Raw genomic sequence first — 27,218 nt, 5'->3', positions numbered from 1 at the left:
AATTCGGCCATTACGTTTAGACCAGATTCGATGTGTTACATCAAATTTATTTTGACCCTTCTTCAATTGTTCATTGATTCAAATCTAAAATATCTAGATTAACCCATTGAGTGCTTTAATTATCTAGATTAATTTATACCCATAGTCGCTTTTTTTTAAACACACTACATTTTAAGGATAACATTTATCTTCATTAATCCACTATTTTATTTGATTTTCAGATCTCTCTTTGCAACTACTCCTGATTTTCTTCTTTTTTTTTTCTTGCAAACACACGTGTATGGCATTACCAATACAACCAAATTTCGAATATATATATATATATATATATATATATATATATATATATATATATATTGCAATTTGCAATTTGCAATTTGCAATTTTAACACATTATGTATAAAATATATATGATCAGATAAATGTATTAGAAAAACTATTAAAATTTCCTATATAAAATTATTTAGGTCATTTTAGTAATTAACGTATTAGTAATCCTTTGACCAAAAACATTAATTTTTATTCTCATCTATTTTTTTCTTCAATAAATTATAATACAGCTCACAACTAACTCATTATTTTAATTCATATTCAAGGGTTTTATAGATTTAAATAAATGGAAACTAAGATAAGTAGCTACTTATCACTTAATATATAGTATATTAAATTGATTTTGATTTATTAAAATTTGAAAATTTTATCATTTTATAAAAAATGAAATATTTAAATTAATATATTAATCTTTCATCTAAAACTACCCACAATAATATAAAATATTATATTAATAATATTAGAATTAAAAATAAGTAATATAATTATAAAAATAAGTAATCTTTAAAAATCATTATTTACTTTTATCAAACAAATATTTATTAATTTACTAAATAATTTTTAATATAAATTCAGCACTCAAGTACTTCATTTTTCAACGCTCAAATTTTTAATTTATCAAACACACCCTAACTAACATAATACTAATTTTTAATTGAGCAATTTTCTGCATTTTAATTTTTCAAGTAGACATGAGTGAAACTATTTCCCAGAGTAAGATTCTTATTGAACTAAACTGATTATATAGTATTTATAAATAAAATAATATTTATTTTAATTTAATTATACAATATTTATTTTTATAGATACTATCAAAATATTATTTATATATATTATGCTAAAGAAAATGTTATATATATATATATATATATGACAATGTTAATCTTAGATATTTAAAATCAAATCAAATATATAGATAAAAATTAGATTTATTTAATTAAAATGTTTAATTATAAAAAAGTCTAGATTATATTATTTGTTAGTTTATTCAATTATATTCAATAATTTTATATATTTAAAATTTTATTAATTGCCGATTAAATCTTAGCTTGACAAGAATAGGTAATCTCTCTTAAATTTTATAGTTGTAGTTACATAGGAATCAAATCGCTAAAAGACAATATCCTATAATAATATCCTATAATTTCCCATTAGGAATCAAATTGCTAAAAGATAATATCTCATAATAATATCCTAACACTACCCTCAAGTTGGAGCATGTAGATCACAAATACCCAACTTGCAGAGAGAATATTTAAATTGTGGTTTACCAAACGCCTTTGTAAAAATGTCAACCAACTGAACAGAGGTCGGGACACAAGAAGGTATAATCAACCCATCCTAGATTGCATCCCTAACAAAGTGACAATCCACTTCAATATATTTAGTACACTCGTGAAATAAGGGATTCTGTGCAATATACAGCACAAATTGACTATCACAAAATAAAGGAATTACTTTAGAATGATGAACATCTAAGCTCAATAGCAAGGCCTTCAGCCACTTGAGCTCATAAGTAATGGAAGCCACTTCAATATGTTTAGTATGCTCGTGAAATACGGGATTCTGTGCAATATGCAGCGCAGATTGACTATCACAAAAATAAAGGAATTACTTTAGAATGATGAACATCTAAGCTCAATAGCAAGGTCTTCAGCCACTTGAGCTCACAAATGATGGCTTTCATAGACCTATACTTAGTTTCAACAGAAGAATGAGAAACAATATATTCTTTCTTCATTTCTAAGAAATAAGAGATTGTCCCATAAAGACAAGCCAGTCAGTAAGCGAACGCCGAGTTAATGGACAAGCAGCCCAATCTAAATCACATCACCCCTTCAAGGATTAATCACTATCAGATCTCAAAAAAATCTTTTGGCCGAGAGAGACTTTCAAGTACCAAACAGCACGCAGAGTCGTATCCTAATGCTCTTGCCTCGACTCATATATAAACTGGGATAAGACATGAACCGAGTATGCCAAATCAAGTTTGGGCACCGCCAAATAAATCAAATGATCCATTAACCATCTGTACAGCTCAGGATCAGACAAAATTGTCCCTGTAGCTTGTGTTAATTTATAAGTTTACTGTATTGGCGGTCCTACGGGCTTTGCTCCCAAAAGACCCACCTCCGAAATAATATCAAGTGCATATTTCCTTTGACAAGGAAATAACCCCAAAGAGCTACGACCTACCTCTATCCCTAAAAAATATTTCAAAACATCAAGATTCTTCATATGGAAGCAAAAATTGATATGCACTTAAAAGTTTTCAAAGCAGTGAAATTGTTCTCAGAAATAAGCAAATCATCAACATAAGCTAGCAAATTAATACGTATAGATCCCTTAGTGTATGTAAAGAGAGAATAATTAGAATATGATTGAAAAAATCCATAACCTTTCAGTGCAGTAACAAGCTTTGCAAACCAACACTGATGAGCCTGTTTCAACCCAAACAAAAACTTGCCCAAATGACAAACCATTCTAGGCTTATCAGAAGCAAAACTTAGAGGAAGCTTCATGTAAACCTCTTTATCAAGATCACTATGCTGGAAGGTATTATGGACATCCATCTAATGTAACTTCCAACTTTTTGAAGCTGCAATAGCTAAAAAGGCCTAAATAGTCACCATTCTCGCCACAAGTGTGAAAGTTTCATTATAGTTAATATCTTTTACGTGGTGATTATCAATGATTACCAAAAATAAAAAGACGAGCTTTAAGTTTTTCAATACTTTCACCAGAGTTATATTTAATCTTGTACACCCACTCACTACCCAGTGTTTTCTTTGAAAATGAAGTGCTTCCATAGACCAAGTGTCATTATCCTACAAAACACAAATTACCTTTTGCATAGCATCACGCCACCTTGCATCCTTCACAACCTCTTTAAAAGATTGTGGCTCGACCCCTGCAGTAATAATTGCAAGAAAATTTTGGTGTTTCATAGTAAATTTGTCATAATTAAGATAATGTGATATAAGAAATGAAGTACCTGAGGAAAGCTCTGAAGAAGGTGAAGTGAGAAATGGACTTTTCTTTATGATAGTATAAGAATCCAAATCATATAAATACCAACCCTTTTTACCAAAAGGGTACAAAAAAAAACACACTTTTGAAGGAAAATTTCTTCCTATGCCCTCGTCTCAATTCAAGCGCATCATTACCCAAAGCCTTTTGTACCACCGTGTCATTGAAAGAAGAAGAAGATACCACAGGTGTTAGAGAACTCGTAGGTGGTGAACTCAAAGGTTGCGGAGTAATAAGCGTAGGAACTATCGTAAGTTCCAACACCTCTGATTCACCAAAATATGTATAAAAAATTACATCTGCACTCTCATAGGACAGAGAAACATTGTTAGGCTCAATGGTTGCAGCATTCGTATCCAAATATGAAAAAATATCCTCAATAAAATTCAAATCGCGGGACACAAAAAACTTCTTAAAATCCAAATCATATAAATACCAACCCTTTTTGCCAAAAGGGTACCCAAAAAAAACACACTTTTGACTTCGAATAGCAAACTTATCACATTTAAAACGTTGATTATGAGCAAAACATAAGCAACCAAACACACGAAGATCATCAAACAAAGGAAGGCTACCAAACAACATTTCATAAAGTGTTTTATAGTGAAGAAGAGCTAAAAGAGTTCGATTCGTGAGATGAGAAGAAGCCAACGCACACTCCCCCCAAAAAGATATAGGTATATTTCTCTGGAAACGAAAAGCACAAGCTACATTTAAAATATATTGATGTTTCCTCTTCACTCTCCCATTTTGTTAAAGAGTACCAACACAAGATGTGCAAGAAAATGATTCTGGAGACAATTAAATTTCGTCTCATTATCACTTCTAAGACACTTTAATTGTTGAAAAAATTGGCAATCAAACATAGAATGAATGACATGAAAACTTTAAAAACCTCATTTTTATTTTCCAATAGATATACCCAAACAACACGAGAGAAATCATCAACCAATATAAAAAAATAGTGAGATCCACAAGATGGAGTGTCATAAAACCCCTATAAATCACAATGAACTAACTAAAAAATACAAGTGACTTTCTGTTCACTAATTGGAAAACTATTTCTAGTATGCTTAGCATGATGAAAAATTTCACATGCTTTATTTAGATGATCTCTAGAGTTACTAACTTAAGGAAGTAACTTTACTACTTTCTCGGAAGGATGACCCAATCTTTTATGCCAAAGTTTCAAAGAGGATGAAGCTTCAACTGAAACCGTTTTGACCATCGAAACCTACTAAAAGTAGTAAAGTCCATCCCGTCTTTCAGCTGCTCTAATCAGCTCCCTCAAATGAAAGTCCTGAATAACACATATGTAGTAGAAAATAAAATTGGACAAAACAGTTCATATCACCGTTCAACTAGGAAACCGAAATTAAATTGCAGTTTAATTTAGAAGCATAAAGAATATGTTTTAAGTGAATATTGTCTACCAATTTAACCATTCCTTCTTGGGTAGCCACTACTGTTTGACCATCAGAGAGTCCAACAAAGCATGCTACAACATCTCTCACATTTGTCAAACACATAAGATCACCCGTAACATGATTTGAACATCACATATCAATAATCCAATTATTCTTGGACTTACCATTCAATTGAGTGGAAGTTGATTATTTATTATCAAATACCGTCAGAAGTGACGTCATTGCTCAATGGAAAAATCTGAAAGTGTCGCCCCCTTGGTGGTGGTGGAAAAGGAGAAGACTCGCCGCCAACCATTTAGAATGATGAAAGAAAAAAAATCGTGTCAAAAATTTTACTTTGATACCCTGAGAAGAATAGGGTAATTTCTCTTGAATTTTATTAATAGACCTCAAGAGTATATATATCTATACAGTAGTAGTTACGTAGGAATCAAATTGCTAAAAGATAATATCCCATAATAATATCATATAATATCACATTAGGAATCAAATTGTTAAAAGATAATATCTCATAATAATATCCTAATATAACTTGATTGGCATGGACATTGTTGCCAGTGTAAAAAGACATGAGTACGAGTGCGCTGAAGTGAGTTGTCCTCCTATTTAAGGGTTAGGGATGGACTATGGGTATTCTTAGGCATTATATCAAAAAAATTATTAATTAATAAATATATTTATATCATTTTTCAATAAAATTTTAAAAGATTTGACTAAATTAATTATTTTCACAATAATATATTATCATGTTAATTAATATTATTTTGTTATCATCGTATAATAATCATTTTATATTAATAAATTATTTTTAATATTAATTTACTAATAAAATAAAAATAAAATATTATTCAAAAATTCTGATTTAAACTTAGTGAAATAATGGTTGTTAAGATAGCCACAGAGAAGCTAAGAGCAAATACTCCAAGTAAAATTTTATTTATTGTTCAATTCAATTTCAAGCAAATGACCAATCTTAGCATCGTTATTTCTGCTTCTCCTCCTCCTTCCCGTTATTTCTTGTTATTACACAAACCGAAATTGAAAATATTTATTTTATGTATGATGTCAGCAAAGTTGATTTCTTTATTAAATTTGTCACTGTCGATGTGATGCGTTGAAATACCTCAATAAACTATTAGTGTCTTTATTTTAATAATTAAATTTCACTTTCAAAATAAAATTGAAAGTGATATATACTAGAAAGCATTATTTTCTTTTTCCAAATTATGAATTTTACAAAATTAAAAAATTATTTTTTAATTAATTTGAATTTAATTTTGTATTTTTCAAATATTGATAAGTTATTTCAATCTGGTAATTTTTATATATTGTCCTTAAAACGTTGATAATGAAATAAACAATTCAACCATTTATAGTAAAATTAATAATTCAACAACTAATATACAACAAATTAACAAAGATTAAATGTTCATGTTTACATATTTACCAATAAATGAACTAAATTTTCAATTAAGATTAAATTCTAACAAGTCTCAATTTTCATGAAATAAATAAATAAAATTGAGAACCAACCTATTTTTCATCTAGATAGACACAACTTTAGCCAAAAAGAAATTACACCAAATTTTAATTAAGTAGTTTATTTCTTATCCTTATAATTTTAAAATTTTTATTTCAAGGTTTTTTAAGTTAAAATAATTTTGGTTTTAATATCATATATATTACATGTGTTATTATTAGTTAGCTTTCAAATCATATGTTTCATTATTTATTGTATGTTATTCTTAAACACGCCTATTTTCTAAATACTTACATCACATTTGATTGGTTTTAATAGTCATTCCATTATTGATCGATTCGAAGTGCTATAGTTAATCAATGGTTTGGTTCGTTGAATTGTCATTCAATCTTGCACTTTTGGTGGACAGGTTTGGCGTTTGGTGCATCACTATGATCCTTTGTGTCTTCGTGTTCTTAGTGTGAAATATTCTCCCAATGGGGATGTCTTCCACCCGAAGTTGGTTGAGAAATCTTCTTTTGCATGGACGAGCATTTTGGCAACCACTCGTGAGTTGGAACCCAGGTTTTTTTGGTAGGTAGGTAATGGTTCTTTTAAAAGGATTTGGGGCATCGATGGGGAAATGAGGGTTTGGATGGTAGAAAGTTGGGTATTAATGGTTGTTTGTGTCATGATGCCTTGGTTAGGGAGTTACTTCGAGTGGATGGGAATGGGTGGACCGAGACTTGGTTTGAGGCTTATTTTCAAGGCAGGAGGTGGACAATGTTTTTTATATCTTAATTGCATCTTTTGGGCCCTCTAATATGCTTATTTTGGGTTATTTTCCATTGGGTTTCTACTTTACAAAGTTTGATTATAGTTAAATTTTGTACATTTTATTGGTTTGGGGCTTCACCGGTTCTTTTGACAAGCTAAATGGAAACTTAAAATTCTCCCAAAGTCATGTTGTTTGCTTGGTAGGTCAGCCATGTTTTGTTGGCTATAATGACCTGGATTGCCTTAACCGTACTTGCATATGATGCTAGTTGTGGACGATGTGGGGTGCCTACTGAATTTGTCTTACATGCTTTACATGATTATCAAGTATCTTGCGACACCCTTACTTTGGTTAGTATTCATAATGCTTTTCTTGATGATAGTTTTTGAGAAAGCTATGCAGTTTTTGGATAATGAGACATTTACAATGTATCTCTTCAATTAGACTTGATAAACAACATATTAGTCTTTCAATCAATTTGCTCATTTTTTATTAGACTAAGGAGGCGTTTAGATTATCTACTAATGTAAGTTACTCGTTTAGATTATCTACTAATGTAAGTTATTTTTCTATATTACGATCTGACCATGTAATATTGCTTAGTATTAGTTAAACGTTAGATAATCAATAAGCCAATATTTGCTTTCATTTGGCTTTGCATGCAAACACCGTTAAAGAAAATATACAAAGGATATTAATGTACTATTTATATTAGTTGGTTTTAATATCATACATATTGCATGTGTTATTATTACCTAGCTTTCAAACCATACGTTTCATTATTTATTATATGTTATTTTTTAAACTCACCCATGTATTCTAAATGCTTACATCACGTTTAGTTGGCTGTAGTAGGCCATTCCATTATTGATCGACTCGAAGTGCTACAGTAAATCAATGGTTTGGTTTGTTGAATTATCATTCAATCTTTCACTTTTTGGGGGACAGGTTCGGCGCTTGGTGTATCATTATGATACTTTGTGTTTCCATGTTCTTAGTGTGAAATATGCTCCCAGTGGGGATGTCTTCCACCTGAAGTTGGTTGGGAAATCTTCTTTTGCATGGACGAGCATTTTGGCAACCACTCGTGAGGTGGAACCCGGTTTCTTTTGATAGGTAGGTAATAGTTCTTTTATTAGGATTTGGGGGCATCGATGGGGAAATGGGGGTTGGATGGTGGGAAGTTGGGTATTAATGGTTGTTTGTATTTTGATGCCTTAGTTAGGGAGTTACTTTGGGTGGATGGGAAGGGCTGGGACCGAGACTTGGTGTGAGGCTTATTTTCAAGGGAGGAGGCGAACAATGTTTTCTCTATCCCAATTGCATCTTCTGGGTTGTCTGATATGCTTATTTAGGGTCATTCACCGTGAGGTTGCTACTTTTGCAAAGTCCGATTATAGTTGGCTTTTGTACGGTCTATTGGTTTGTGGCTTCACCAGTTATTTTGGCAGGCTATATGGAAACTTAAAATTTTCCCAAAGTCATGTTGTTTGCTTGGTAGGCCAGCCATGTTATTTTGGCTATAGTGACCAAGATTGCCTTAACCACACTTGCATATGACGCTAGTTGTAGACAATGTGGGTTGCCTACTGAATCTGTCTTACATGTTTTACATGATTTTCAGGCATCTTGCGACACCCTTACTTTGGCTAGTATTCATAATGCTTCTCTTGATAATGGTTTTTAAGAAAGCTATGCAGTTTTTGGACAAGGAGACATTTACAATGTATCTCTCCAACTAGACTTAATAAACGACATATTAGTCTTTCAATCAGTTTGCTCTCGTCCGATTAGACTAAGAACATGTTTAGATTATCTACTAATGTAAGTTATCTTTCTATAGTACAATCTGACAACATAATATCGCTTAGTATTAGTTAAACGTTAGATAATCAATAAGCCAATATTTGCTTTCATTTTACTTTGCATGCAAAAACTATTGAAGACAATATACAAAAGATATTAATGTAACTGACGGATATTTTATTAAACCAATTTATTCAAAAATACAAGTATACATACATGAATATACTACACTAAGGGCACTAAATTCCAACAATTATTAACTTTTTAGAAAAGCATTTATCATTTATGATTTCATATCGAATTATTTTGATAAATTAATTTTTAATGTTTTATATATCTAAATTATTTTAAGGGTACTTTTATCTTTTACATTTTAATAAAACAAGTATATAATTTGCATATGTTGAGATTTGATCCCATGCATATAAAATAAATGAAAAATAATATATTATAAACTTAAAAACATACCAAGCTGGGTTAGTCTCAAATTTTGAATATTGAAACTCAAATTTAATCTACAGTTTAAATTAATTTAATTTTTTGTCCAAATTCATTTTATGAGTTTAATAGAGAAATAGAAGGCTAGATGCTCTAATTGTTGAACCACAAAAGCAAGTAGCTCATTGGGTTGCAAAGCAGACTTATTTATGAAGCTCATTCGAAATTTATAAAGGTTTAGCCAAAAATATTAAACTCGAAAAATAAACTTAGATAAAAAAAAATAAATCTGTTGAAAATATAGATCGAGATTAAGCTTGAACATTTAATACTCAAGCTTAGCCTGATCTATTTTAAGTTAATAACGTTTTATATTATGTTATTCTATAAATTATGTAAAAAAATAGTATTAAAGATGTTAAAGATGGGAATATATAAAATTTTAATAAATAAAATATATTAAATATTAAATATTAAATTAAAAATAATATAAATATATTTTAAAAATAATATGAGTAGATTTAAAATAGAATCGAGTTAATCATTTATAAATATGATTAGACTTGATAAATTTTAAACAGATTATTTTAATTAAGACTAAACTTAAACAAACCTAAAATATATTAATAACATACTTAAATTTTGATATCCATTAAATAAAAGTGAGCTAAGGCATAAGCAGCATGGTTTTTATCTTGCCTAACTGATAGAGACAAAGACAGATACAATAATGTTATTGGGTTTTAGCCTCGTCATTTCCCATTGTCACTTATTAATATCGATGGCATGTTGTAGCTGGGAAAAAGCTATGCCGCTAAAGAGTTTGGCATCTACAACAGCAAGACAGATCAAATTTTAAAGCAAATTGCTGATGGTATTTTAAACTGAAGAATGACTAATTGATGCCTGTATTTCCTCCAGTGTTCGTCCTTTAGTCTCGGGCACCATTGTTGCTGATAGGATGAAATTTGTACAGAAAAAGGCTGAAAATATAAAGAATGTCCCTGAAACAATGCCAAAAGAAATGCAGTCATTTGTAAGATATATAAAAGAAGCTTGAGAAATATTATGACAAAAATGAACAAGGCATGAATCACCTGTTGAGCTCCATTCACGTAGGAAGTTAAAGTAATATGCAACAATCCAACCAGTGAAACTGCCCATAAAATTACATATGCTTCCTGCTGAACCTTTTATATTTATTGGAAATAACTGTGACGGAAGCAATTATTGTTCAATATGTTGTTGAAATAGATGAATGAAAAACGAAACAAAGGCAAAACAATTTGTGGACCTCTGATAATAACAGCGAAGTTATTCCTGCGCCAACTATGGTAGATCCCGTGTACATCTGAAAACACAATCCAATATTTAGAATGGTTAAAGAAAAAGCGAGAAAAACAAAGTGGAAGGGGAAAATGAATTACTTACCAATAAGCCAATGAGTGCCAAAACAGGACTACCTTGCTCCCACAAATTTAATTCCTGCTCATTCATCATTGAATAGGCAATAGAGGTATATTTTTAACCATAATGACATGTAAGTATATAGTTATTGGAAAACAAAAGCTTCAAAACGCATAAACATGTCACTCGGATTCAAACTGAGGGTGAGGTCATTGGTACTTGTGAGGGCAATAAAACTATCTTAAGGGATAATCACTTTGATGTAAGCTTAGGCAAGGGTGATGACCAAATGTCTGCACGTTCAGTGATGATGAGGAGATGTCGGATTCTTGGTCATTATATTAGTACCTTTAAGAAAAATGATAATCCTGTGAGGAAGCTACTGAAACACAATACAGCTGTAGACACCTGATAACACAATTAACTCATTGTTCGTTAACAATGCATTTTACTGGACAGATTATTACAAAATGTTTATCCTATGCTTACCAGTAGGAGCGGTCGCCTTCCTAATTTATCAATTAGGAGTATACCCACAATTCCAACAATTGTCTGCAAAATAGAACTACAATTCTTTAGTTACTGAGACATGACCCCATCAATGGAGACTTTTGCTTCCGAAAATGACAGTGAAAACCTGAGTAGCAGCCAGTGTGGTGAGTCCAACCATACTAGATAAACCTTTCAATTGTCACAAAATAGAACCTTATATAGTTGAACTATTCATACATTTTCTTCAAGTTTTTATGGAGATTGTTAAGACCAATGGTATTACCAGCTGAGACAAAGATAACGCCAGAATAAAACGCAAACGCATTGACTCCTCCCAAATTCATTAGGATTATCATTCCAGCAACAGTCTGTAAGGAAAACAAGAGATATATCAATGGATTATACAGAAAATATAAAGAAATTGATCAATTCCATCCAAATGACTTGTCTTACAAGTAATTGTCGAACATACTTCTTTTGAAATATTTCTAGCATTCCTTCCTTTGAGGAACTTTTAAGAGATTCCACAAAATCCTGTAAAAGAGAAAGCTGAGACAACCAAAAATCGTGCTATTATTAAAGTTTATTACTTATTTTAAGTAATAAAAAAATGAGGGTCACTTTTATTTCAGCTGCTTCATTAAAAATATCAGCTTTATTTCCCCTGAGGCACAACAAAACATCTTCAATCTCTTCGTCACGGCCAACTTTTGCCTGCACAGAAATACCAAATTGGAGATTTGAACAAAAAGAAGCAACCATGTAGAAACTCAAAACTGTACTTGTGAGACATCTCTTCTAGGACAAAACTGTAAGACTTCCATACGAAAACGATCAATATCTTATAGTCTGGTGCGGATTAGTAATGAAATATTCTGTTTTCCTTTCACTTCAATATTTAAGATGGGCATTACTCCGTAGGTATGAAATTTTATAAAAAATCAAACCAGACTCACCAGCCATCGCGGAGATTCTGGTATGAAGAAGAGTGGTAGCAGTTGAAGTAGACCAGGAATAGTAGCTGTATGAAAAATCATTCTGGAACAGTTACAAAACTATCAGATTGTCTAACCAATTTCCTATGCCTTAAGGAAATTTTAGTTACCTATCAGAGCCAATGTGCGCCAACTGACAAAGGAACCGACAACATACATGAACGATATGCCCCAACCAACCGTCAACTGCCGAACAAGTAGTAATACAAGAGCTATGAACCAATATGTTCATCGCAGCCTAATGTTTGATTTATGATAAAAAGTTTACCGCGGGTATGGCTGTAAATCTTCCTCTTACATTCTTTGTTGTTATTTCAGAAATATAGATGGGCATCTGTTTTGAGATCGGAATGTAAATACGATTACACATCATAAGTCAAACATTTAACAACAAGGGAGTAAAAAATGTATCAAACGAAACTTGAGATGAGTTACCAAGTAAGAAAAAATTCCAATTGTGAATCCTAGTGATATTCTTCCAAGGTCAAGCAACCAAGGGGTCTTCACAAAACAAATGAAAACATGGTCTTATGAAATGAAAGCAAGCAATGGCCAATTGATCATAACAGCTTTAACTAGTCCTGAAAATCCTCTAATTGATCCATCCCTGTCTTAAAGCCCGGATCCTAGTTAGCATTGTGATTCATCATGGAAAAGGAAATGCATGTTTACCTCCAACTTGGTACATGAATCATGTATGTTGTAAACGAAAAGCTTATGAAAGAATAAGTAGAAGAGCTGAAACCTTTGTAAATGCTATGGCAAGCCAGCCTCCGATGTAGAACAAATTCAAAATCCTCATGGTCTGATTCAAGACATGAAGTTAGAAAGTTTGTAAGATACTAGCAAGTTAATATTCAGCAATTCTTGAAAAAGCTTACCAATTTCCGGCCAAGCAAATCTGTTATCTTCCCACTTATTGCAGCACCTAGAAGTGATCCAATACTCAGAATTGAACCAAAAAATGAAAACTGCAGAAACAGAGAAGTGACTGTAAAGTTAGAAACTCTTAAAATCTGAACATAATTAGTGGATTGAAGATTGACCTCAGCAACAGAAAGTCCCAAGTCTTCCATGATTGAAAATTGAGTAGGTGATGAATATCCCAGCTGCCATGAAATGAAACAAAATAATGAGTTGGTTCTTGGGAAAGTTCCATAAACTTCAAATCTGTTTTAAAAAAACCTTCAATGAAAAAGCACGTACAGCACAGCCAGACCCAAAGGCAATACAAGCTGCCACAAAGGTGCTAAGACCAAGAATGGTGGTAACATCAGAAACAGCCACCGACCCTCCATCCCCAACACCAACACCACTGTTTTCTTCATTGTAAACAAGGTTGTTGTTTCCTTGTCTTACAAGCAAAGACTCAGTTGCTTCGGTTCTTTGCTGCTCCATAGCTCGTTTCACTTCAAAGACCCGTAATTGTATTATGCTACCAGCATCAATAGTGTGTATATATATTCCATAAAGGAAGTTAGTAGTCTCGGAAAGGGAGAAAGTGGTGCAAATTCTAAAAATTGAATAATGAATGTTACCTTGAAAGGTTGGTTTAAAAGGCGGTGAACGTAGTAATTAATTTTTGGGCAGTTGGGTTCTGAAGAAAGTTTTTGAGTTTGGGACATCTATTCTACCATGCATGTCATAGATTAAGTCACACTCGAATTTTTAGAGAAAAAGTATGTTCAAACGCATTCGCATCTCAACTAAGTTAAAAGTTCAATTAGCAACAAAACTTAAATTTACAAGTCCTTTATCGGATTGCTTTCCAAATATTAATTTGATAAAAAAAAAAATCTACTAAAAGATAAAATTTATAATTAGTAATTTGAATAACTTGAATTATAAAATTTGAATAGTGACCCAAAATATTTATTTAAATTGATTTGAAATTTTGAATAATTCAAAAAATAAAAACTATTTAATTTCCAACTTGAAATATAATCTATTCTATTTAATTGTTTCTGAATAACAATTAATGTTGAGTGAAATTATTTAATGCAGGTGGCTAAACACGCACTTAATAAAACATGACCTAACAATTATTTGGGATAAAAAATTCATCAGTCAACAAAGGTAGCAGATATTCCTTTGATTAGGATAAGCATTGGTTTGGTTGAGTTCTCAAATTTCCAAACACAAGAAATACAAATACTTTCAGTTTAGATTTTATTCTCTTATATTATATTTTGAAATTTCATTTTAGATATATAAAATTGAATAAATACAAATATTAGTTGGTTGGGTTTAAAAAATAAAAATAAACATTGATTGAATAAACTTATTTAAATTGACTTCAGAAGAGTCTAACTCTTCGCACCGTCCCATTTTCTTCATAGTTGATACCTTCGTTACAATTCAATTACTCTATTTTTTTTTCTTTCTCTTCTCTTTTCTTAGCAAAATATTTGTATATTATTTAGGAAATAGGCTTTTAGCGATGAGTAAATATATGCAACTTTATTTTGAATTATTATTGAAATTGTGGTTCAATCAATAATTTTAGTTTTGACCTTTTGTTATTATAAAAATTTTAAATTTGAATATTGGTATATTTATATATTTTTAAAATAACTTAATCGAAACAATAACTCGCCAATAAAATTGATCGGTCTAAAAAAAGATTTATTGCTCAACATATTCTTATTGTCAGTATTTGATTACTATAACAAGATATCGCTTGTAAGTTAACATTTTGTCCAAAGATAAAATATTAATGGAGTGATCGATATCTTGAGATAGTATTTACTTTTATTCAAATTATTTTGGTGTAAATTTGAAGTCTCATGTGAATTTTTTTTATTGAATCAGCTACTGTTATACCTGCCAACATCAATACATGTATTGGAATATTCAGGGGCATTATTTCTGATAAAATTACCACGTTTAAGGAATTTATGGTCAATATTGAAAAGAAGTTTGTCAAGAATGAAAAGGTTAAAATTGGTATGTTCTTAACAAATCTAACTTCAATGAGGTATATAAAGAAAAATACAGAAGAAACAACAAAAGGAATTTACAAAGAATGCTTGTTTCTTTTGTGATACAACAAGTGCACTTTTTAATTCTGTTTGTTTTGAGGTTAATTCGATTTCAATACCTAGACACACTTGGTAGATAGATTTTGGTGCAATAACTTACATCGGTGTGTTTATGAAAAGTTGTCAGAACTATTGAAAGCTTAATGATGGTGAAAGATACATCTATATAGGCAAAAATAATTCGGTAGAAGTTGAAGCGACAACTATTTTTAGATTATTATTAAGAACTAAATTTTATTTGGATTTGAATGAGACTTTTGTTGTACTCTCTTTTAGGCAGAATTTGACTTCCATTTTAGTATTGGAAAAATTCTTTTTCTTATTCATTTGGAATTGGAAAATTTAGTCTTTTTCGTATTTCAAATTTAGTTGATTCCAGTTCTTTATCCGGTTATGGTAATCTATTTTTACTTAAAATTATTACTTCATTTAATGAATCATTGTATTCTGTAATAGGTAAGAAACGAAAATTAACCATTGAGAATTTGGTTCGTTTTGGCACAAGAGATCAAGTCAGGTCTCTAAAAGAAGAATTGATAACTTGTATCCGACAATATTCTAGATCTCTTTGATTTTTTTGAATAGTCTAAAAGATCTAAAGGTCACAAATTTTATAATCCCACAACTAAAGGTTATTTTTAAGATGTATAATGCTTATTCTTTGAGGATATTGAGTTGGTAGGGTGAAAGAGAATTAAGGACATTGTCTTTAAAGAAGAATATATGATATTTCTTAGCATACTCATTTAATTGTTATTGTAAATGATCAGGAACTGTAACACCCTTAACCCGACCCGATTCACTGGGTCTAAATCTTGAGTGTTACTACACAATACTTAACAAAATATTGAAACAGTTGACAAATACTCTTTAATGAAAATAATTTACTTATTATTTTAACTGAAAGCCTTAATATCCAAAAACAAAGGAAAGTATAAAATACTACATCAGACATTTTCTAAAATTTTACAATACAACATTTATTAAAGACGGACTCTTAGGGTGAAAGCCTACAATATGTCACTTTTCCATTGTATGCATAACAACCCACTTCATCGCTACCCTGGGGTGTTCCTGGTGTTGTCCCTTTTGGCACATTCTTTTACTATAATACCTAAAACAAGAACAAATTTTGTAAGTTCAAGAGAACTTAGTGAGCTTTATCACAAAAATACCTTAGCGGATACTTTATCTTATTTGAAGAACATCTATGCTCCAACTACCCTTCTGAACCAATTACTTTCATTCCTGGCGGATACTGTTACAGTCTCGGCATACACTTACATGCCAACTTTCATACTCTCAACTTACCAATGTACCATTCAAAAGAATATACCTTCAGAGCTCACTTTATACAGACCAAATCTCACACATACATTCATTCTAGAACACTTGTTCACAGATTCTAATCACTGGTGGATACATACATGTTTGGTGGATACTCACTCAGAATTGCATAACATCAATTTACTAATCAAATCATATTCTAGTTCGATATCATACAAGCTCTCACTGATAATGTACTATATAGATCATCCAGATGAATTCCATACAACCTTATCACATACCCCCAAATAACTCAGAAAATACAATAACTCGGTTTCCATAAGATTCCAAAAGAAGGTATGATACTGTTCAAATATGACGTATATCAAATACTTGTGTTTCAATACTATACAACACAACCAAATTCATACAATTTCTTATGTCTCTCAACTATGAATACACCCATATTCAACTCTAACAGATTATCATGACAGATACTCTTCTTAGCATACAAATACATATATCTCTTCAAGAACTTTCTTAAAAACTTATCAAATTACTTTACAGATCTAATTCCATCAAATAACCTCGAACATCTCATAACCTTATCTTAGCAATACATATTACAGAACAATCAGCATTTACCCAGACTTACTATAAGGGTGGATAAGTACATTTTGCCAAATAGATTATCAGAGTATGCCGCAAGGGCCGAACAGAATATGCCACAAGGGCATTATACATAATCACGTATTTATTGTCTCGATCGAACTTTCACAAGAGGTGCCATATGTTCTCCCTCATGGACTTGTACATAGGTTCATGTATTATGACCTGCCCATTCAATTTACACGTCATCAAAAGCTCACCATGAACATTCACATATCTTGTCATGGGTCTTAACCACATGATCTTACATATATTCATGTATCGTGATTTTCCAGCCCACTCTTTATCTTATTAGAAGCTGCACCATGAGTGTTTCCAAACCATATCAAGATGTCATGGGTCTCAACCTCATAGTCATACACTTGTTTTTATATCGTGATCTGCCAATCTGGTTAGCAATATAACTGCCCTACCAGAGGCTTCACAAAGGGACATTTCTCATCATTTACTTACCTAGATTTATTTGCATTCCAAACTGACTCATACTTTTCATATCTCAAACTTCACTTACATACTTATCAATCAACATTCCTCTTCAATAGAACTTATTACATATCATCATAACACTTATCTCCTCTTTACTATACTCATACACTTATCAGTTATTATAAATATCATTATCTTCTCTCTCTCTCTCTCTATATATATATATATATATATATATATATACACTTACCCAGAGATGAAATAATCACCGATTAAAGCAAGAATCTTTAACTTCCAGCTTCACGAGGAAAAGATACCATTGGATTTAAGAAAAAAAATCAAAAAGTACTCTCAAAGGAAGAAGAAAAACATCCTTCAGAACCCTTCTCACCTATATAAATATGACCCATCCTACTTAGTAGGACTTAACAAGTGTCAAATATTTCAGAATTTTTCTTTCCTAATGGCCTACAAACTTCGAAAGAAACATAAACGAGAATTCTATAATAATGGATATTTGACTAATCAATCTAATTAGTTTCTAACCAAGTAACTTTAAAACCTAACTGCTACAGTACTTCAGACAAACAGGGCGTACTATACCTTTGACAATATTCATACTTACCCCTTATTGCTTAACACTATCTTTTCTTTTAAATAGTAAAACATTTTGAAATAAAATCTTCACTTGCTTACACGACAATTACTATATGCCCACACCTATGTACCAAAAGAAACATATGGGCGGAATGCACTTTGCTAAACAAATTATTTTGCCACTATCTGCCAAACTTGGGGTGTGATAGGAACAAACCATTATACTTGATATTATTTAAGTAGCAAATCTAGATCAAGACAAAGTCGTTAAACCTCCCAGTCAGATAAAAAACTTTTTAACTTCAAGAACAAATGTTATTAAGAAGGTCCACTAAATAAAGAATTATAATATGACTTTAGTGGAATATTTTAACCTTGAGTTGCATTAAATGAATGCTAGGTCAATGATTGTTCCAATGGTAACATTGTTGAGACGATTTATTTGGTGCAAATTAAAAAAAAAAAACTTTTGTATCTAGTGATGCAAAGTCAATGAATTGCAAATTTAATAAATTCATTTATGGGCTTAAGCAGGATTCTCGTTAATGGTATTACAATATTCACCAAGTAATTATCTTATTCGGTTTCCAGATGGTTTTGATTAATGATTTTGTATATCACAAGTTCAATAAAGTAAGTGTAATCTCAATCAATGCCTCAATAATGATTTTGATATTATGAAAATGCATAAGATTCTTTACATTTTCAATAGTAGGAAGTTTAATGTATGTTCAAGTTTGAATGCATTCAGATATTGCGTATATTGTTGGGATGTTGTATAGATATTTAAACAATTCGAGTGTGGATCATTGAAAAACAACCAAACGATTTATACATTATCTTCAAAAAAAAACAAAGCATTACATGCTCACATATTGAAGGTCTGATAAGTTAGAGATTGTTAGGTTTACAAAGTCCAGTTTTAATGGAATATGGATACAAAATTTTGTTACTAGGCTGCAAATCGTGACAATAAATGGCAGTCTTTTATTCCAATAATAATAGGAAGATATCAAAGTCAATGCACATAGACTCCAAATTCCTAATTGTTAAAATAAGAGTTCAAAGTGGTCAGGTGTCTATAAAGTATACTGAGACAAACTCCATAATTGCGAATTCACTTACTAAAGGACTACCACCCAAGGTTTTTATGGGAACACTGCTCATATGGATATAACATCGTTTCAAGATATTAATTCGAATTTAGTAGGAGTTTGTTGTTTTAAATATTTTCTGTTATAGACACATTTTCAGTTATTTCAGTCCTTTATTCCAATAACAACAAGAGGGCATCAAAGTCAATGTACATGGGCTTTAAATTCCTAGGTGTTAAAATAAGAGTTTAAAGTGATCAGGTGTTTATAAAATATATTAAAACAAACTCCATAATTGCGAATTCGCTTACTAAAGGACTACCACCCAAGGTTTTTATGGGAACACTACTCATGGGTGTAACATTGTTTCAGGATATTAATTAGATTTTAGTGGAGTCTGTAATTTTAAATTATTTTTTGTTATAGATACATTTTCGATTATTTCAGTTTATAAATATTTTAAGGTTATTTTCTGTAGAAATAAAGTTTATTTGATTTTATTCACTTTGATTTTGATAAAGTTTGATGTCACTAAGATTTTTAGATATTACAAATATTGTATGTTTAGATCAATTGCCGTGAACAGAATAATTACCCTTCTTAAAAACCTTAAAACTTTTTAATTCTTTTTCAAAATTTATGCTAATCAATATTTCTCAAAATTTATATCTCTTGCTTATTAAGCTTGAATGGGAGGTTCAATAATCAGGTTTCTACCACAATGAGATTCTACAAGTTTTACTTTTAAAATATTCTAAAAGTTGAAATTTTAAAATAAATAAAAAAAGTTGAGAAAAAAATTAAGATCAAATTTCTTCGATTAGTGTTTCATGCAAAAGAAACTTGACTTCAAATGAATAACGTTTCCTTCAAATGAAAAATTTTTGGTGAAGATTTTAATATTTATTTTGATGAAAAATATAACATTTTTACTTATGTAAATTTAGTATTTACTTTTTTATCATCTAAATGCTTTTTAGGTTTAACTATTTTTATTTTAAATTTAATTTATTTTTATTTTATTTAATTTTTCACTCAATGATATATTATTTATGTGAAATTGATGATTTGGAAAAAAATTACTTATGTTAAATTCTAATTAGTTGGTTTAACATTCTCTATTGATGTTAATTCCATGTTAAATATTAATATGAATATATTAATTTAAAAATTATTACAATTCATATCGATAGTTTAAAAATGATTAAAATTTATAAGAGAAGAAAAGGTGTTTGTTTATACTTTAAAAATTAATTATTTTAAATATTTTAATTAAAGTTAAATTAAATTGGAGAAAATATTAAATATAAATAAATATATAATAATTTATTATCTTTAAAATTTATTAATGTGATACTATTTTATTAATACTTAAAAAAGATAATTTATTCTCTATTAATGTGATACTATTTTATATAACACAGTTCCGACAGCACCCATGAAGGCAAAAATAAAGAAAGTTCCTGAAGTCAAAATATATTCAAACCCAAATCAAAATCTCAACAAAATAGCAACAAAAGAAGCTGGGAAATAAGTAAAAAAAATTACCAGCTGAGTTCCATTCAAAAAGAAAAGTGAAAGTGTATGAAACAACCCAAGAACTAGTCCAGTTTATCAAATACACCATGCTTCCTCCTGAACCCCTTATATTTAAAGGAAATATCTGAAATAATATTGTATATATACATATAAACCCCCATCACTTAATTTAATCCTCATTTATGATCATCTTTAGCCATCAAAAGGATTTTGGGAAATTTACCTCAGACACTATAATCCAGGGAATTCCCCCCATGCCAAGTTCAAAACTAAGAAGAAAAACCTGGTTAAGATAAACAACAATTAAATATTCCGTAGTGAACAAATGTGAACTGTGACTTGACGATTGCATATAAGTATAGTAGCTTTACCAATACTCCAATAATCACCAAAGTGGCAGTTAGATCCTTTCTAGCATGAAAATCCTGCTCATTTCATGGCGAAGAAATATAATTGATGTAAAAAAAAAAAAAAAAAGGCTACAAAAAGCAAAATCATGTAAGAGAGTCTAGTTAAGCTGAAACCTGCAAGAAGAATGATAATCCTGTAATGGCACAACCCAAGCATGATCCACCTGCAGACATCTGAAGAGATCGGTGCTAATTGAATGTTTAAATGCTGATGAACTTAGAGATATGATTGGAAAAAAGCTGTTTGAGACTAACCAGCAGAAGTGGTCGTCGTCCGGATTTATCAATGAAGAGTACTCCGATAATAGCCATGAAAATCTGCTAAACAACATCTCCCTATGCAGTAGAATACACCAGTACAATGTTTTAGTCTTATATCAAATGGAAATTGTCATTTTCTAACCTGAAGAACAGCTACTCCAATAGATCCAACCGTGCTGGGAAAACCTATTAAAGACCAAGAATCCCGTTGTCTAGAGTTTTCAATCTATGTTTCAACAACCAAATTAAACAAATATGGTTCCGAAATTTACCTGCTGATTCGAAAATAAAACTTGCGTAGTATGAAAAACCATTTAGGCCTCCAAATTGCTGGAACATCATAAGGCCAGCACCAACCTGGAATAATTTTTGCATACACATCAAATAAGCATCATAATGCAGCTTTTGACAATAAAAACAAATCTATGTATCTCATTATCTCTCACAATCAATGGATAGGCATATCTCTTCTGGAAGAGATTCAGAAGCCCTTCATCTGGAATCTGCTCTATGTATTCTGTGTACAACTGTTACATAACAAAAAGAACAAGTCTCGTTCCTATAAAACATAGGTTAAGAGATGGAAAAACCAAGTTCTTTAGGAAGTTAAAACTTTTTGGCTTTGTAAACTGATATTTTGTATTGGTTCAGGAAAGATGAGATTTACTCTAATATCAGTAGCTTCTTGAGAAATATCAGCATGTTCACCCCTAAGGCGCCTAAGTGCAGCTTCAAACTCTTTCGTTTCATTAGTCTTGGCCTGCAGTTGGTTAGGAGTATCAATTGGACACATTAATGAATTTTCATGCCATATTGTTTCGAATACTATAGCCTATACATGCATTAAACCCCACTAACCAGCTATCTTGGAGACTCAGGAATAAAGAACAATCCTATTAATTGTAGCACACATGGTATGACTCCTGAAAACAAAATTAATATCAGCTTTCTAAGTAGCTCAAAATTCGAATCTCCGGCTCACGAAGAATGTCATCAACTAAAAGTTTAAACTATATCAAAAGAAGTTACCTATAAGGGCCGAGGTGCGCCAATTGATCAGAGAACCCATAATAAACATGACTGCCTTGCCACAGCATAGCATTAACTGTAAAAAACTAACATATATCAGCTAAAGGAAATCTGCTCTCAGGAATCAAAATATGCAATGAAAGATCAATTCATACGATGGTAAGCGATGAAAATGCTCCCCTGACATTCTTAGCAGCAATTTCAGCAAGATATAGAGGAATCTGTATAAGAGAAGATTGAGAAGACCGCTTTCACCATACCAGTGAATCGTGTAGCAAGTTATGGAAGTTACCACATAACAAAGAACCCCAGATCCACATCCAACTAGAAGTCTTCCCAGGTCAAGCCACAGAGCATCCTGTCAACATTGGGTTCCATTTCTTTTTATTAATCCGTTCATCACTGCCTTGGACTGTTTGAGATTTTCTGAACGACAAACCTTTGAGAATACTATAGCAAACCACCCTGTGATGCAGAAAATTTCTGAAATTCCCATTGCCTGTTTAGATATATAATGTATCTAAGTTGTTAAATTACTTGCATCAAGCAGGAAACTGGATACCAAGCATCTTTAACATATGTTACGGTTAGTAGAAGACTTACGCCTCTTCGGCCTACGAGATCTGCAATCTTTCCACTACATGCTGCTCCAAGCATCCCTCCTACTGTTAATATGGAACCAAAAACTGCATACTGCATCAGTGAGTGAAGTTAATCACTGACCATAAATATTATGAAGAAAAAAAAAGATAAAGGTAAACATGTGTTTATTCTATTTTGATTCTGTGATTCAATATTTTCATCTCAATATTGAATGATCAGATCACTTTCCCAAAGATGATATTGAGAAAGTGAAACCCTAAACCATAGTTCAAAAGCTATTCTGCATTTATTTTACCTCCGACAGAGAAAGGCCAAGGTCTTTCATAATGCCGCTTTTAGCCGGTGATGAATACCCCACCTGAAAATGGATCTCAAACCAATCAAATACGCCATTAACACATTCATTCCTTAACATAACATATAGCCCCAACCCAATATAACATATCAAGTTTCAAGCTTGTGAGGCTGAGATACTGATGATAAGTATCTTCATCCTTTACCAATTGATATAAGTTAAGATTTTCTTTCATCATTTACAGGCAATATGAACCAGATATTGCTACTATGGTACTAAAGATAACAGTAATTGTGACAGAAGTTGAACCATTTTACTATTCTTACAGCATTTCCAAAAGCATATGAACCAGATATTGCTACTATGGTGCTAAAAATAACAGTAATTGTGACAGAAGTAGAAGCATGATTATTATAGCTAATAACGCTATCTCCATCTATAATACTGGTCTCTGCCTCATCAGTAATCGGTCTTCTCGTCACAAGCCCTTCCAACATTTCATTTTTCTCCATGTTTTGCTTTCTTGGTCACCGTGGAAACAGAGAGAAACTGCCCACTTTTCTGAAAGTCAAAAGGGAAAGTATTATTGAAAAAGTACACTCAATTATTGGAATAGAATTTTTTTTTTGTCACAAGTAGTATTAAAACAAAGAGATACTGTCGCAAAAGTTTTCAGCCGTCACTTTCGAGGGTTCCAAAGTTTCAGTGGGTCATTAAAAAAATATCGCAGTGGGGTAGCCCACAACCAGGACTACTTTACTTAAAAATACCATAAAAACTTTTATCGGAATAGATTTTTTTTTTTGAAAAATTATTGTAATAGGTTAATTTTACAAAAATGCTTCCATTTAGGAACTTTTTCAAAATTGCTTCCATTTAGGAATTTTTTTCAAAATGTAAACGTTTTCCCCAACAGTAATTTTTAACGGCTAGTTTTTCCAACGATTATTTAATTAGATCCCATCCCCTAATGGTCTAATTTTTTTCCCTATATAAATCCTCCAATTTCATTTTTTTCAATTCAATCTCAACTCTCTTTTACATCTCAAATCTCTCCCAAATTTTTCTTAATTTCCTCTCAAATTCTCACTCAAATTTTATTTCTCTCTAAATTTTTTTATTAAAATTATTTTAACATTTTTGTAAATTATTTTTTCTATTAGAAATTATTCGGTGTTTTTCCAAATTAGGAATGGCAAGATCTCTAATCCATTTTGATGACATTTCCATCAATCAATTGCAAACGGTAAGAATATTTTTTATTGTATTTTATTGTTGTTTAATTTTTTTATTTTCTTGTTATCTTTGAATTTAATAATTTGTATATTTTTTACCAAAATAGGTGGAAGATCAAATTTTGTAGATTTATATTCGTAATCTACTTGCTCCTCCATAACCCTTGATTGAACCCTACTTGAGAGACGTCAATTTTTCACACATAGTCCTTCTAGGTGGGGATGTAAGTTGGACCCGACACTCATAAGCGCATTGGTGGAAAGGTGAAGACTAAGGTGCATACATACCATCTTCCATGCGGTGGAGGACGTGCAGTTAAAACTCGGATTCCCAGTGGATGGGCCGGTAGTGATTAGGTTAGTTCACGCAATCAATTGGAAAGGCATATGTGCCGAACTTTTGGAAAGATTTTGAAGACGATTTTTGGAGGCAAGATCGAAATGGGTTCGTTAAGAAGAAACTTTGATTGGCTCGATAAAGATTTGATTGAAATTTAAAGAGAATAACATGCTAAGACATACATCTTTTTTATAATCGGGGTATCCTAATACCAGATATGTAATACCCCGTACCCGAGTCCGTTATCGGAATTGAACACAAGGTGCACATAGACTTAACTATTTTCACAGTCCATTTAGAAATTTCCAGACAAGCTGGTTACTGCATCACTGTCGCCTTAAAAATCATATCTTGAGTTTCAAAGCTCGAAAATTAGTTTCGTAATTTTTCCCTGAAACTAGACTCATATGTCCATCTACAGATTTTTTTCTAGAATTTTTGGTCAAGCCAATTAGTACAGTTTATTAGTTAAAGTCTCCCCTATTCCAGGGTTCGACTACACTGACCTTCGTGCGTTACGAATTAAATATCTCCTCGTACAGGGCTTTAATACTGATGCCGTTTGTTTCTATAGAAACTATACTCAGAGAGGAATCTATACATGTATGGCATGACTCCTAATTATCTCTGGTAAATTTACAATGAATTTCCAAAGTCGGAACAGGGGATCCAGAAACCGTTCTGGCCCTGTTTCACGAGAACTTTAATATCTCTTAACATATAACTCATATGACCGTTTCGTTTCTTCCATATGAAATTAGATTCATCAAGGTTCATTTACATAATTTATTCACTATTTAATACCATTCCTACTATTTTTAGTGATTTTTCATATCCACATCACTGCTGTTGTCAGCATCTGCCTTTAAGGTAGGCTTTACCTATTTCATGATTTCCATATTCAATTGGCCCTTTTTTTTGCATACATAGCACAAAGTGTGATCATGATTAACTATTCCAATGGCTAATCGTTCAAAACAATTCCATACCTCATAATGATCAACATACAAACGGTTATAGTACTATGCTAAAAACGTATATAAGCCATTTTCGCATGGCTATCCAAGTTTACACAAAACCGAAAGGTACATGACCTACAACAAAAGGGTAGTCCTATACATGCCATTTCAAAGTTCAACCAAAATTGTACCAAAATGGGGGCTTTGATAGTGTGGGAGACTTCGACTTCCAAAAATCCCGAGTCCGATAGCTGACGAGCCAAAATCTATAAACAAAGAAACAGAGAAAACGGAGTAAGCAATTTATGCTTAGTAAGTTTGAGCAAGAAATTCCAGCACGACAAAAGCATAGCATTCATAAAGCTAACGGATAATTTCATATGCACAAATTCTCAATATCCTACTCATTTCACATTCCAACCCCTATGTTCATACATAAGGGATCATCTTAGCCAAATACCGGAAACTCATTACTCGACTGAGCGAATATTATTCGAAGGGAATCAACTAATTCAAGCACATACGAACATACCTCGTTGCTGGAATTTTTCAAGCGTATTAACTGAAAATTTTACAGCAAGATCGCTCATTCACGAATCACGTACCTTCGGAATTTAACCGGATATAACGACTCGCTCAAATGCCTTCGGGACGAAGCCCGGTTATAGTGACTCGCACGAATGCCTTCGGGACTTAACCCGGGTTTAGTAACTTGCACAAATGCCTTCGGGCTTAGCCCGGATTTATTAACTTGCACGAATGCCTTCGGATCCTAGTCCGGATATAGTCACTTAGCACAAAGCCTTCGGGACTTAGCCCGGACATCATTCGAATAACCGAGCACAATTATCAATAAATTATGACACATTCATTTTTCATTTTCAATAGCAAAACTCAAACACAAGGCATTTTTCACACTTGCAATTTCGGCTCAATAGCCACACACAAAGAGCATGATTTTAATTTGCTTTAAACATGATCTAATCAATTCAGAATTTAAGCTCTATTAATCAAGAACTTACCTAGGATGTCGTCGAACGATTTCAATGGCTATTCGACCACTTTTTCCTTCCCTTTGTCGGATCTAGTTCCCCTTTGCTCTTGAGCTTAATTTAACAAATAAATCGATTTAATCATTTGAGCATCGAAAGAGGAATTCAAGGTACTTAGTCAATATATATACTTATTAGGCATCAAAGTCGCATATGTACGAAATCATGAATCGAACTCAACACATTAGTTAATATTCCTCTTAGCCGAATTTTCTAAGCCAAGAATAGGCATCAATATGC

The 27,218-nt window shown here is 31.7% G+C and overlaps 1 protein-coding gene, 1 long non-coding RNA gene and 1 pseudogene across 2 annotated transcripts; 1 reads left to right on the top strand and 2 right to left on the bottom strand.

Moving 5' to 3' along the window:
* Positions 1–9,955: 9,955 nt before the first annotated feature.
* On the bottom strand, positions 9,956–13,793 carry LOC108471711 (sugar transporter ERD6-like 15). The gene is made up of 18 exons (XM_017773290.2): positions 13,369–13,793; positions 13,209–13,271; positions 13,044–13,133; positions 12,908–12,967; positions 12,598–12,663; positions 12,431–12,496; positions 12,273–12,348; positions 12,124–12,188; positions 11,789–11,881; positions 11,621–11,701; positions 11,451–11,535; positions 11,313–11,356; positions 11,165–11,227; positions 11,024–11,083; positions 10,700–10,753; positions 10,563–10,619; positions 10,366–10,480; positions 9,956–10,272 (listed from the first exon to the last, which is right to left on the bottom strand). Exons 1-18 carry the CDS (start codon positions 13,558–13,560, stop codon positions 10,148–10,150), a joined length of 1,455 nt encoding a protein of 484 aa, XP_017628779.2. The 5' UTR covers positions 13,561–13,793; the 3' UTR covers positions 9,956–10,147.
* A 6,941-nt stretch (positions 13,794–20,734) lies between these two features.
* Positions 20,735–24,003, bottom strand: LOC108471712 (sugar transporter ERD6-like 5; annotated as a pseudogene).
* Positions 24,004–24,416: 413 nt separating this feature from the next.
* LOC128284390 (uncharacterized) lies at positions 24,417–25,339 on the top strand. The gene is made up of 2 exons (XR_008274822.1): positions 24,417–24,638; positions 24,735–25,339. It is a non-coding gene; the product is annotated as an uncharacterized LOC128284390 (long non-coding RNA).
* The last annotated feature ends 1,879 nt before the right edge of the window (positions 25,340–27,218 follow it).

The sequence above is a fragment of the Gossypium arboreum genome, chromosome 11 (genome assembly GCF_025698485.1).
Source record: "Gossypium arboreum isolate Shixiya-1 chromosome 11, ASM2569848v2, whole genome shotgun sequence".
Taxonomy (NCBI): Eukaryota; Viridiplantae; Streptophyta; class Magnoliopsida; order Malvales; family Malvaceae; genus Gossypium; species Gossypium arboreum.
This window is presented reverse-complemented; position numbering and strand designations above follow the sequence as displayed.

Bases quoted from the DNA above. Each gene is read 5' to 3' on its own strand.
- LOC108471711 (XM_017773290.2), bottom strand. From the start codon at position 13,560: ATGGAGCAGCAAAGAACCGAAGCAACTGAGTCTTTGCTTGTAAGACAA. The intron at 12,664-12,907 runs GTTTCAGCTCTT...TGTTTTGTGAAG, and splicing joins TTGCCATAGCATTTACAAAG to ACCCCTTGGTTGCTTGACCT. The intron at 11,702-11,788 runs GTGACCCTCATT...TCTCTTTTACAG, and splicing joins ATGAAGCAGCTGAAATAAAA to GATTTTGTGGAATCTCTTAA.